This window comes from Geotrypetes seraphini, chromosome 3, assembly GCF_902459505.1.
Source record: "Geotrypetes seraphini chromosome 3, aGeoSer1.1, whole genome shotgun sequence".
Classification (NCBI taxonomy): Eukaryota; Metazoa; Chordata; class Amphibia; order Gymnophiona; family Dermophiidae; genus Geotrypetes; species Geotrypetes seraphini.
The window spans coordinates 196,677,424-196,691,338 of record NC_047086.1 but is presented as its reverse complement, the minus strand read 5'-3'; the positions used below and the strand labels follow the sequence as shown (position 1 = coordinate 196,691,338).

Below are 13,915 nucleotides of genomic sequence, written 5' to 3'. Positions count from 1 at the left end.
ACCTTTCAGTCAGCAAGAACTTATTAGTGGTCTCAGGAGACCGAGGAGTAAAGGACTATATAATAAACATGCCTCAAGGCTCTCTGTCACCTGCTCTCAGCCTAAGGACAAAAGTCACTGGGAATGTGTGGTTCTCATGCACTTTAGACCAGACTCTGGAGACACAGTGCAGCTAGTTCTCAGAATCTGTATTTGTGCTGGAAAGGTTCCCAAAATTACTGTCCACAGCACCCACTGCCATTACATAAACAGCACTGGGTACTCACTTAGCAGCAGCAGCAACAACACTGATACAGGAAAACAGCTTCCACATAAATGCAGGACTAAAACCTAGTGTTGAAGATGCTTTAAACAAGAACATAAGAATCTTGCATGACCAAATCACATCAAACCATACACTTATGAGACCAGAAGTCTCAAAAAAGATCAGCAAAGCTATCTCCTAGGTTCCCCCTCTCAGGACAGAAGAGCTGCCATCCACTTACCTTTCTGGCAAGTCCAAGGGCAATGTAACACTTCTCTCCTGGATCCACAATCTCCACCTCGAAGTAATGGCTTCTAGTACTGAGTGGGTGCCGTGCCTGAGCCAGTCCTACATCAATAATGCTCTTCCCTTTTCCTATGTACTCCAAGAGCTACAAAGAAGGAGAGATGTATCAGTGCTAAGAGTGCGTTTCGTTTAGCTTAATACGCTTGATAAACACAGCCTTTAGAACTCTTGTTTTTTTGTAAACATCCTTGCTCCAGACAACAGAAACCAATTCAAGAAAAGTTACAAAATGCCACAGAACTGGGAAGAGGCATAGGAGAGAAGGATTTGTAGATTTAGTTTAGGTCAGGTAAAATGAGGAATCTGACATGTATGTAACTGGGGAGGGATAAACAGGCCCAACTACAAAAAGCCATGATTGTAAGAGCCAATAAATATATGTGTGAGATCAGAACAGGAGGCTCAGAGTACAAGGCAGAACTCAAATATGAATGATCTTACTTTATGGCTGCCCTGACTACATGATAGACCTAAGAGGAGTATTAAAAATCTGCAGCTCCTTCAGAATATGACAGTTAGAGTGCTGGTGATGGGGGGACAGAAGACTATAAATCACAGATTACCCAAATTTTGAAGAAGCTGCACTAACTCGCTGAAAGCAGAGTGACCTTCAAAAGGTCCTTGTTCTGGTGTTTTTAAGTCATTGTTTATTCTTGGAATTCATTTTGTAGCCTTTGGGAGAGAAGCAGACTATAAATGCAATATATAAAATAAATAAATGAGATGGAATATTTGAGTGACCCTCTCCATCATTATGATCCTGCCAAAATCCTTAAGTCATCTCAACAGGCTTTGTTACATAATTCAGAGTTTACGGAGGTTACCAAAGAGCTTTCTTTTTTTTTTTATACCAACATTATGCAATACTATCAGAATTAAAGTTCTCTCTTCACAAGACAGAAACCAAAATCCATGAAAGGCATTTCAGCAAATGCTCACACATGTAATCTGGCCACTGGTAATGTATATTAGAATTGTGCTGATATATCACAGAATTTTATAAGACAGTAATGTCTATGCTCTTTGCTATTTAAAGCTTACTTTGATTTGCTTATTGCATTTTATTATGTTTGTATTGCATTCCACCTTATGCATTTTCTTATACAAGAAGACAATCAAACTGATTAAATGTTAATAAAGGCAGTGGCTGTGGGCAATAGTTAGTCTCAGGAGAGTTGCTTAATCAGATCTAGAAAATGCAAAGTCCACACCTCATACTCACCCGACACTTTCTCCTTTTTCTTACAATTCCATCAGAATTGGGCTGGGATCAAATGCCATGAGTATTTATTAACAACCACCTGAGAATTTTCTCTCCATTGTTTTATTCCTTTTCCCAAGTACCGAATATACGCAAATATAAACAGAGATGTTGGTGCCCAAAAAAAGTCCCAAAATGGGGGTCTTGGTTTATATTTGAGCTGCCCCTCCCTGCCACTGCCAACACCCCCCCCCCCCCCGAAGCAGCAGACTTCAGCCAGTACCCATCCCACCAGCTGGCAGTTAGCATTTCCGCCCTCCCAAGCAAGAGTAAAACCCTTACAGACCTAGCGTGATTTCCTAATGGTCTAGTAGTACATTGAGGCAGGAGCAATTCCCACTTGCTCCTATCCATTCTTTCTCCACAGCAAAAATGGCTGCCAAGACTTCCAGCAGCAGTCTTGCAAGGCTGCTAAAGCCTCACGAGACTGCCACTGTAAGTCTCAGCGGCCATTTTTGCTGTGGAGAAAGAATGGGCAGGAGCGAGTGAGAATCGCTCCTGCCCCAATGCGCCACTAGACCACCAGGGGGGGGAGTGACTCTTGCTTGGGAGGGAGGAAGGGAGCACTAGCTGCCGGCCAATGGGAATAGGGTTGCAGGTACGGGTATACGCTGAACCTGCTGGCAAAGCAGGAGGGCACCGCAGGGAAGGCAAGGAGAGGAATGTTAGAATATAAACCCTCCAGGTTTATCGTCGAGTTAATAATTTTTCCCTTAAAACGGGGACAAAAATGGTATCTCGTTTTATACTCACATAGGTTTATATTTGAGTATACCCCATGTATAGGCCGCAGGAAACGTCGATGTAGGTTTTAAAGCTGTTAGATAAGCCGCGACGCTTGAGTCCCTTCAACCCTTTTTAAATGGCTCCCTCTACCGGCTGCCTCCTCCAATGTCGCGGCCAGTGGTGCAGGGTAGGAGCAATCTTTTCGGCATCTTTCCTGGCTCCGCACCGCTTCTTGAATGGCTGCCGTCAGTTCTCGCAGGACTCAAGAGAACTGACGGCAACCATTCAAGAAGTGGCGCGGGACCAGGAAAGATGCCGAAAAGATTGCTCCTGCCCTGCACCACTGGCCATGACATTGGAAGATGCAGCCGGCAGCCATCCAGCGTGAAAACTATTTACCAACAAGGGAGAGATTTTAAAAGGTATGGGGGGATGTATTTAGATAGTTGGCAGGGAGGGCAGGATGGAGGGTCAGCAGGGGTTCAGCTACGCAGTGGGGACAAGGGGGTGCTCAAGGGTTCTGCTGCTTGAGGGATGGGATGAAAGATGCTGCACATGTGGGGGAGAAAGGAAAGAGGAAGAATTGGGGTGAAGGAGGGAGGGGATCATGTGCATACCCCAAATGAATAAGACACTGTCTTATTTTCGGGAAAACACGGTAGTTACCACCTTCCCAGACATGCTATGCCTCCATATTCCCTGGGCTATCCAATAATATGTCCACCCAACATGAGGGCCAATATGAGAATAGTGCAGCCAACTGGAAAAACAGTGCCTAAGTGAGCCACAGAAAAGCCTCTAGTCATGGCTCAACTTTTCCTCCTCCCGATTCTGGCAATTCAGTACACGTCTAATTCCTAAAGCAGGAGAAAGCCTGGCTCTTCCAAGCTTTTAATGCCTCATGCTGCACATGGACTAGTTTGCTGCACTCCTTGTAGCTAAGACCAGTTCCACATACTTATTCAACTGTGCAGTATATATAAATTTGCCTTTAAGTCACCCATTTGTTTATACCAATGCCTTTATTCTATCCATCTTGCATGTCTATATACCTCAACTGCACTTGCCCCTTTCTACTGTCCATTAAGACGTTTTATCATATTATACCATCACTAGTCTTTAAACCCGTTACATTAGATGTGTCTGTCTTTCTCTCTCTCTCCTTGGCCGCTTTCTGACTATCTGTTTTTCTTTCTGTCTCTCTCTCTCCTTGCCGCTGTCTGTCTCTCTCTATCCTCGGCTGTCCACCACTACCCCTTGCCTGCTCGCCCTGTCCAGCAGTAGCGCTTTCTTTCTGTCTCTCTGTCTCTCCTTGGCTGCTGTGTCTGTCTTTGTTTCATTCTTTCTTTCTGTCTCTCTCCTTGGCCGCTTTCTGTCTTTTTTTCTTTGTCTCTCTCTCTTTGGCCGCTGTCTTTCTTTCTGTCTCTCTCTCCTTGGCCGCTTTCTGTCTGTCTTTCTTTCTGTCTCTCTCTCTCCTTGGCTGCTTTCTGTCTCTCTTTCTGGTCTCTTTAGCTCTCTCCTTGACGCTTTCTGTCTGTCTGTCTTTCTTTCTTTCTCTCTCTCTCTCTCCTTGGCTGCTTTCTGTCTGTCTTTCTTTCTCTCTCTCTCTTTGGCTGTTGTCTGTCTTTCTGTCTCTCTCCCTGGCCCCGTCTGCCTTTCTTTCTGTCTGTCTCTCTCCCTGGCCCCGTCTATTTTTCTGTGTGTCTATCTTTAGTTCTCGTGTGCTGCCTGCCTTTCTGTCTCTCTCCGTGGCCCCCTGCCTGCCTCTCTCTATTGCGTCATGCCTGCCTGTCTTTCTTTCTGTCTCTCTCCGTGGCCCCCTTCTGTCCCCCCCAGAGCAAACCAAGATTTCTGCCTGCCCCCCAGCACACACCGCCCCCCAAATAAGCCCCCTTTCCCTCTCCCCCTCCACAGCAGTAGCATCTCCCTTCCCCCCTATTTCCCTGCGCAGCAGCAGCAGCATTTCCCTCCCACCCTTCCCTGTGCAGCAGCAGCATTCCCTCACCTTCCACTTATCTTCCTTGTCCTTTCCAAACTTTGGCTCCTCTTACAATCCGTACAAACTTTCTCTGGCAGGGTCCGACGCAGGGAAACGGCAGCTGGAAGAAGTGTGAGGAAAGTGGCGCACGCGCCGCAAACCGCCACAAGCTCCACCACCGCAACTGTCACACATAGTGAGCCACATGCGCCGCACGCTGTACTGCACATGTCTGACACGGAGGCACACATCATGGACGCAGAAATTACGGCGTTTGAACTGCGCATGTCCGGTAAGGGTTTTATTATAGCAGATTGTGAGAATCCTGTTATTTGAATATTCTAATGTTTGCCTAGTATCATATTACAGCAGAATACAAATGATATACAGAAGCAATATGGAAGAAAATATATACATACATACATTTTTTCTTCTAATATGAATATGAATATGAATTGAATATGAATATGAATTGTGCTGTTTTAACATCTATATTTTGAAACTATCATGTAATTGGAATAACTATGATTCAATTTGCCAGTTCCAAATTTACCTCATTGATTGTTATTTTCTGCATACATTTGGTCATTTTACTCCTGTAAAGCTTTTCAACACAATGTTAGTTGTTTAAGTCAAACTATATCTTTGGTACACAACCTTAGGTGAATCTCTTCATAAAGGCAGTTTTAAATCCCAATAAATATCAAATGATTTAGAGCAGTGGTTCCCAACCCTGTTCTAGAGGACTACCAGGCCAGTTGCGTTTTTGCCATAGCCCTAATGAATATGCATGGCACAGATTTGCATGCCCGTCACCTCTATTATATCCAAATCTCTCTCATGCTACCCCAAAAACCCAACTGGCCTGGTGATCCTCCAGAACAGGGTTGGGAACCACTGATTTAGAGGACTAACCAGTAAGACTTTAGCTGTTTAATATTTTAAATTCCTATTATCAAGTTAACCCACTTTCACAGTAACTGCCCTTGACAGAGGACCAGGGCTGGTCTTAGGAAGGGGTGAGAAGTGGAGCTGCACAGGGCCCTATGCTCCCAGGAGCTCCACGGCTATGGTTGCCAACCTGCTGGTTTTGCAAAGGCCAGTTGGCTGCCAGCAAGCCCTCAAAATCAGCACCCTAAAAGCCTCTTTTTTTTGCCGAGGAATACCACCTCTCTTCCTTTTAATCTTCTGGGCCAGAATCGGCAGCATCAGTCATCTTAAACATGTGGCCTTCAGCAGCCCTGCATATTTCCTTCTGCTGAAGATTCCTACCTCTGCGGGGACAGGAAGTTGCAGAGCAGAAAAAGCTTCTGGGCAGCCAAAGGCAGCACGTTTAAGTTGACGGCTGCTAGGAATATTAAAAGCTGCAGTTACAATGGGAGTGAGGTACTGGAGGAAGAGAGGAATGCACCACTGGCTTAGGGGAGGGATGGGTAAGGGAGAAAGAGGACAAATCAAAGGGGGGGAGGAGAGAGGGAGAAATGGAAGGGAAGGAATCACAAATGCCAGACCGGGGAAGTGGAGAGGGGAGAATGGAGAGAGGGGGAAGGAACAGAGAGATGCCAAATCACATGGGGGGGAAGGAGAAAGGAGGAAGAAAAGGAGAGGAAAGAGATGTGAAAGAACAGTGGGGGCGGGGGAGTAGAAGAGAGAAAGACAGAGGGGATGGGAAAGGGACACAGAAAAGATGCTACGCATGGAGGGAGCCTAGGAAAAGGGACAGGGACACAGAGGTGCAAAGTTAGACATAAGGGGTGAGATAGGGCTACTGAGATGAGGAACATGCGAGGAGGATAAAGAAAGGGACAGAGGATAGGACAGATAAGAAGATGGGTCATAGGCATGGAGTGAGAATACCCTGTAAGAAAAACAGACGAGACACACTAAAACTAAAGTAAATGGAGAAAGAAAATGCTCATATTTTTTTACCTTTGTTATTTTATTCTGAATTTAGTAATTGGAATGTGTCAGCTTTGATAAATGTTCTTCTCCAATACCTTGCATTTCAGTTTCTATTTCTCTACTAGTGCTGTACATGCAGAGTCTGATTTCTTGAAGTATTCAGTTCAGTGTTTTGCTTTCATATCTCTTAACTGCGATCCACTGTTTAGAATTGTTGAAGGTCTGTCATATTTTGTGCATATGGCCAATGAGTGTAATTCTGCTAGTGTTTAGTTTCTAGGTAGGAAGTTGTTAACAGTATGATTTTCCAGTAGGGGTGGTGAGCATACCATAGAAGATAAAAGATTAGTTCATAGGACCTCCTGTGGTTTAGATATCATTTTAGGTCCACATCCTGTATTTTTATTACTTAATCATTTATGCTCACCCCCTCCTCCTCCTGTAAACAGTTTATATTGGCTTTGATTGTGGCAGAAGCCATATAAGATGAGTGTTGCCTTTCAATCTGTGGATGGTTTGACCCGCAATGACACATACAGTGGTGCCTCGGTTTACGAGTGCACCGGTTTGCGAGTGTTTTGCAAGACGAGCAAAACATTTGCAAACTTGGTGCCTCGTAAACCGAGCTTGCTTCGCTGTACAAGCGCCCCCCTCCGCGATCCAGCATCCCCCCGCTCACGTTGCCCCCCTCCACCGTGATCCTACTTCCTTCCCCCCCCCCAGCGAGCATGTCAATGACACTAACTTTACCCCGTCTTGGCACCAATGCTGGTGCCCGAAGATCCTCCCTCTTCTGGCGCGGCCTGGGCTGGGTGGTGCGTCGGAGATCCTCCCTCTTCTGGACTGGGCTGGGCTGGACTGGCTTTGAGCATTTGCGCATGCTCAAAGCCTTCTGGTCTCGCTCTCTCCGAGATTGAAAGCGAGACCAGAAGGCTTTGAGCATGCCCAAATGCTCAAAGCCAGTCCAGCCCAGCCCAGCCCAGAAGAGGGAGGATCTCCGACGCACCGCCCAGCCCGCGCCAGAAGAGGGAGGATCTTCGGGCACCGGCACTGGTGCCAAGTCGGGTAAAGGAAGTGTCATTGACATGCTCGGGGGGGGGGAGAGAAGGATCGCGGTGGAGGGGGGGGCAACGCGAGTGGGGGGAGGATGCCGGTTCACAGGGGGGGGAAGCCGGATCGCAGGGAGGGGTTTGGAACAGCGTCTGATTCCTCAAGGGGGGGGAGAATGGAGCAGCGCCAGTAGCCTCGGGGGGGGGGGGAGGTGGAACCAATCAAAGCAGTTTCCCTTACTTCCTATGGGGAAACTTGCTTTGATATACGAGCAATTTGGTTTACGAGCATGCTTCTGGAACGCATTATGCTCGTAAACCAAGGTTCCACTGTATATCCATCTATATTGACAGGGGTATAACCACTGCAAACAGTCTTCATTTGAATTGGTAAAAGGTACAAGGAACCAGTGTTTAGGTGTCATCTATAACTTATTAGTAAGGTAGGGAGGAGGGGTGAGCAAATCTTTTATCTTTCTATGATATGCTCACCTCGTAGTTTTAGTATATTGTTCAATGGGAATTTTTGTATGATTAAAGAGTAAAGCTATTTATGAGTTTACTCTAAATTATTACAGCATTAGACTTTAATCAGCAGTTTCTAGCGTGCATAAAATGCAAAGGTGTTGAGAAATAGATCTGTAACCATCTTGTTACCCACTTATTCTATTCAGTAGCATGTTGCTTTAAGGCCTGTACATGGTAACACAGTTACCGACAGGTCTACAGCACTCGAGTTTTAGGATCGGTAAAACCCGATGCTAAATAGCCAAGCAATGTAAGTGAATCAATCGCTTGGCTATTTTGCATGGGGTTTTACTAATTACCATAGCCAAACAGGAAAATGGCCGATCGAGGGGAAAAACACACGGTGGGCTGTTGTGTGAATCGGGTTGCTTAGCAGCGATCGTTGCTAAACCTGTGAAAACAGATTTAGCGACAATCACTGACTTTAGTGAATCAGGGCCTTTATCTTTTTTAAGATACAGCAATCAGAACTGAACGCAGTGCTCAAGTGATAAGTGACATTATACAGTAATATTCTTAGTCTTATTTACCATTCCTTTTCTAATAATTCCTAGCATCCTGTTTGCTTTTTTGCCTGCTGTCACACACTGGGTAGAAAATTTCAGCACAGTGTCAACAATGACACCCAGATCTTTTTCTTAGGTGCTGACTACTAAGGTGGACCCTAGCAAAAGGTAGCTATAATTTGGACTAATACTTTGAAGCACAAGTAAAACTGAAAGGAAACATACTAAACTTGCCTTCAAGAAGAGGGAGTGTTGCTGGCAAACAGACAAACAGCTCCACTATCATTCATATTTATATACAAGCAAACACAAAAAATCGAGAAGTCCAAGAGCACATTTCTGGTGCTTAGACTAGAGGGCTGCACGGGAACGGGGACGATGGAAATCCCGCGGGACCTGCAGGGATGCCGCGGGTTCCCCCTTTGGGTCACGGGGATCCCATGGGGACGCCCCCTAGGGTCGCGGGGATCCTGCGGGGTTCGATGCATCTCGAGCCACAAGGCTCGTCTTCTTTTATTACCTGCCCTGCGCATCACACATAGCCGACTGGAAGTCTTCCCCGATGTCAGCGCTGACATCGGAGGGAGGGCTTTGCTTAAGTCCTCCCACCTGCATCAGCGCTGACATCGGGGAAGACTTCCGGTCAGCTATGTGCTGCGGCAGTGCAGGTAGGAAATAGAAGACGAGCCTTGCGGCTCGAGCTACATTTGGATGGTAATTTGCTGGGAGATGAGGGCTGGGAGGCAAACGCGGAACACAAAAGGGGGGAGGGAGTGTGTTTTTGGACACAAGGCATGAACATGGGAGAGAAAATGGAGGAAGGGAGGGAAAGAGGTGGGGAGGGAATGCGTTTTTGGACACAAGGCAAGTTGACTGAATTAGGGCTCTTTTACTAAGTTGTGTGAGGGGCACCAGCATTTAACACAGCAAAAATTGCCTGTGGGATATGCTAAAGTGTACTGGTTAGTTTTTGCCATTTGTGCATGATAACCACTGGGCAATTATTTTCTCCTCTTGGTTGGGGCGGTCAATGGCAGAGGGTTGGAGCAGGTCTGGATTTACTTCAGTATATGTGCACATTGCCCACTATGCTAACTGGTTAGCAGTTATACATAATTGGAAGACCTATGACAGACTGAATTACACATTTTGGTGGAAAAATGTTTGTACCACTTATAAGTATGAGAATTAATGCGGAATGTTAGGATTTATTAATACTTTTAATAGGGTGTGGAGCCCATTGACTGCATTTGTTGCATCGTAATAATTGTCATGTATCTCTTTTTATTAGATTTCCTTACATATACAGGGGGTGGGGTGGGGGTAGGGAAATGTATTGGGAGGGACACAAGGCAGGAACTTGGGAGAGAGGAAGGGAGGGAAAGAGATGCTGAGGTGGGGGAGGGAATGCATTTTTGGACACAGAAGGCATGAACTTGGGAGAGAGGAAGGGAGGGAAAGAGATGGTTGTATACACGGGGAATGGAAAAAAGGAGAATTTTTGGTCATAGGGAGGAAGTGAGGCACAGTTGAGGGAGAAATATTGTGGTGGAATGGACAGATTGAAATGGATGCAAGAGGGAGGAATGGTGAAGGGAATGGAGGGAGAGATGTGGCATGGTGCTGGAGAGGGGTGATAGAAGGAGAAATGTTGGGCATGGGACTAGTGGGCAGGGGTGAAAGATGAGAAAGGGATAAATGCTGGACCATGGTAGGAGGAACCAATAGATAGCAACAGAAGAATTTACAGAAGATGGGAAAGCAGAAAAAAGAAACTGGGACCAACTTGATGGAAAAATAAGTCTCCAGACAAAGGTAAAAAACAGAATTTATTGACTAAGATATGTTAGCTTTGGGAAATGTATATAGCAGATGTCTTTGTATTGTGTTCAAAAGAAAAGGAAATGCATTTCTGGTTTTATTTCTACAGTGTTGAAGGACTTGATGACCTTTGCTGTGATTGGTGGGGATCCCCAAGCACCGCCAGCAGAGGACCTCCTCTAGAGACAGCCAGTACTCCCCTCCACCAAGCACAGCAGTCGCTGGCAGCATCCATGAGCCACTGAGGTGCCAGCATCTGTGACTTAGGGACACTACTGCTGCCTGCCAAGCTTGGCAAAAGGGACCCCTGGCCAACTGCAAAGGAAGTCCTAAGCTGACAGCTTGGGGGTTCTCATCAGCTGAGTATTTATATTTACATTAGAGACTCTGGTAGAAACCCATTTACAAAGTATGTATTCTTCCCAATTAATATTTCCAAATGAATAAAGTGTCTTTGCTTATTTGTAAATGGGTCTCTCTCTACCAGAGCCTTTAATTCAGTAGCATAATTAAATGAAATAACTATTTCTGAAGTTTATAGGGACGGGCAGGGACGAAGGGGATTCATCACGGGGACGGAAGGATTCCTCACAGGGACGGGTGGAATTTTGGTGGGGACTGGTGGGATTTCTGTCCCCGCGCAACTCTCTAGCTTAGACTGCAGGGAGGCACCCAAAGAGGAAAAAAGAGCATTGTCATTCCTAATTACAACTAGTAAACTGAGCATCCAGCTCTCTATACTATATATCAGCACCTAACTGCTCCTAAAATATAGTGGAAGTTTGAGAGCAGACACTATTATGTACAGCCACATCAAAAGCAAGTGTGTTAACATGGGAAGATAAAGAGCAGGAGAAAAGAGGACATTAAGAAAAGCAGGTGAAGAAGTGAAATTGAAAGGCCAAGAGGAAAGGAGGGTGGAAGAGTGAGATGAGAGCAGGATGGAAAGCACAAAGGGAGGGAAAAAAAGATGCCTGAGAGAGTGAATTAAACCATGAGGGAGGAGAGAAGCAGAAAAGGGTGTCCACAGCATTTGCAGTGATCCCTTTCAGTGATTTATGTTTAGAATGTAAGAGGATTTTTTTTGGCTTCTACAGAAACCACGACATGGGTCAGTGAGCTACATTTTTCCACTTGTTCCTTCTCTGTTTCTACAGATTCTAGGAACTCTATAGTTTGTGTCCAAAAAATAAACAAAAAAAAAATCCCATGTACTTGGCGGGAAGGCTCTGTTTAGATGGAGTCAATATAGTGACCTTTAGTTAGAAACACTACTAAGCTCCAGCTGCTCCGAGATGTTGTAGGTGCAAGAGAGATTCCACAGCGGAAATGTATATCCCCCACCTGCTAGAAGGGAGATCTCTTGAGGTGACCAGGCCTGGAGCTAGATAGAAAGAACATGCTAAGAGAAAAAGCTCAGAGATCACACATGGAATGCACAGTCATGCCAGAGAATGACTTGCATAAACTTTGTGCTGGAAAATTTTCCTGAACACGTTTCAGATTTTAGGATAGAACAAAAGAATGGGTTTGTGTGAATAAAAGAAAAAGTAAGAAGTGGAAGGAAAAAGGAAGCAGAAGAGGTCAGACAATGGCAAAGGATTCTGTGCGGCCTCGCTCACGATGTGGTGTTTTCCTCTGCCGGCTCCCTCCTCCGTCTTGCTGTAGCGTTTTCTTAAAGCCGCAAACAACGGATCCTATATGCCTCTTGCGGCTGACCCAGAAGTGTTCCCTCTGATGTTGCGACATCAGAGGGAACGCTTCCAGATCAGCTGCAGGAGGCACATGGAAGACGCTGCCCGCGGCTTTGAGCAAACGCTGCGGGCAGAGCTTTTGCTCCAAGAGCCGCAAGTTCAGTGCCACCTGTAACTTCAGCCAGATCCTGGGGAGCCCATAGAGACTGAACATCAACATGGCCACTGAGGAGGAGCTGATGACCCTGCCGGGGGTGAACCAGGCCGGGGCAGCTGCAGGTGGCACGTGTGTCCATTGAGCCCTTCCCCGGCGTGCAACCTACAGCGCTGCTCCATGGACAAGGCCAACAACCCAGTGCTCTGTATGACCCTGCTGGAGAACGGGTAAGGGATCAGTGATATTAAGCAAATGCTTCACTTGGCCCTGAGGGGTAATTTGGGGGTGAATGCAGCGCTGCTGATGGGTGTGTGAGGGGGGGGAGATAAACGCTGCTGCACTCAATTGGGGAGAGAGAGGGAAGGATGGAGAAGGAAAAGGAAGAGGAATGAGAGATGTCAAGTCCATGGGAGGGGAGGGAAGGAGACAGATGCCAGACCAGGGGAAAGGAAGGAGAGAAAGGAATGAGAGGGGATGCCAGATAATGGAGGGGGAGTTGGAAGAGAAACTAAGGAGACAAATGCCAGACCAGAGGGAGAAGAGGTGCCAGAGAGGAGGTACCAGGGCATTGGGGGAGGGAAGGAAAGGAGAAGAAAGAGATGTCGGAGCATAGGGGAGGGGTGGAGACAGAAAAATGGAGAGGGGATGAAGCTGAAATGAATCATATACAAAGGAGATAAGGGGCACAGGATAGACAGTTTATGGAAGGAGCATAGAAAGAGGGAAGATATCATATGGAACGGGGAGAGAGCAGACAGAGAAATGGAAGGGGCAGAGAGAGAGAGGGCAGACAGTGGATGGAAGGGGCTGATGCTGCATGGAAGACTGAGAGAGGACAGATGCTGTCTAGAAAGAAGAGAGTGAGGCTAAGATGATTAAAGCAAGGGGGATTTGTTCAGAGATGGGGGGGTTTGGGTATTAAAAGAAGTGCCAGATTGGGCATGGGGGGAGAGCTTATGGGACCAGAAACAGAGGACAGAGAGAGATGGTAGGCAAAGGTCTGAAGGGAGAGAAGTTAGACCTGGGGTAGTGTGGAGGACGAGGGAAAGAGATACTTGAAGGGAGAACTGTTGGGAAGAGAAAGAAAGAAATGGTGGACCTGGAGAAGGGAGGCAGGCAGTCAGGGGAAGAGATGGGATGGAGGACAGTTGGGAAGAAAAAAGGAGAGAAGTTGGATCTGTGGATGGGAGGGAGGTAGAAATGTTAGGCCTGTGGATGGAAGGCAGAGAGATGCAGCATCTCTTTCTTTTTTTCCTCCATTTCATTGTTCAGCATCAAGGGGGGGAGGGAAGAAGAAAAACAGAAAAGAGAGGGAGCAAATTGTTGGACCATGGAGATAGAGGAGGAGAGATGGAACCATGGGAGGGCAGGAAGGAAGAGAGCTGGGATAAGATGATGCTAGGGGATGGAAAGAAAGGGACGGCGTTTTAACCTGATCAGAGGAGAGAGGGAGGGGGATTCTGAAAGTGGTGAGCCATGTGGTTTAGGTCAAAATGGAGATGACAAGATGAGTGAGAGAGCAGTGAGTACAGTGGTATAAATGTGGTAATGGGTGAGATGGAAAATGGGAGAGCTAGAGATAGAGAAGATGGAGAATTGAGAGATAGCTGAACATTAAAAAAGAAGGGTGAGAAAGAAGGCAAGATTTGAGTAGACAGAGGCAGAAAAGAAAAAGTTAAGAAAGCTGAAAGGGAAAAATCAAAAAGTTGGAGACAGGCATAAGAAGGAAATGGAACGAGAGAA

The 13,915-nt window shown here is 46.3% G+C and overlaps 1 protein-coding gene across 5 annotated transcripts in view; it reads right to left on the bottom strand.

Moving 5' to 3' along the window:
- The window catches only part of SPRYD3 (SPRY domain containing 3), a 158,483-nt gene that overhangs the window by 59,635 nt on the left and 84,933 nt on the right, over nt 1-13,915 (bottom strand). For all 5 annotated transcript variants that reach the window (XM_033936515.1, XM_033936518.1, XM_033936517.1 and 2 more), the window contains one exon: nt 486-635. In XM_033936515.1, the coding sequence (XP_033792406.1) occupies nt 486-635 (150 nt within the window). The remainder of the gene's footprint in view (nt 1-485; nt 636-13,915) is intronic.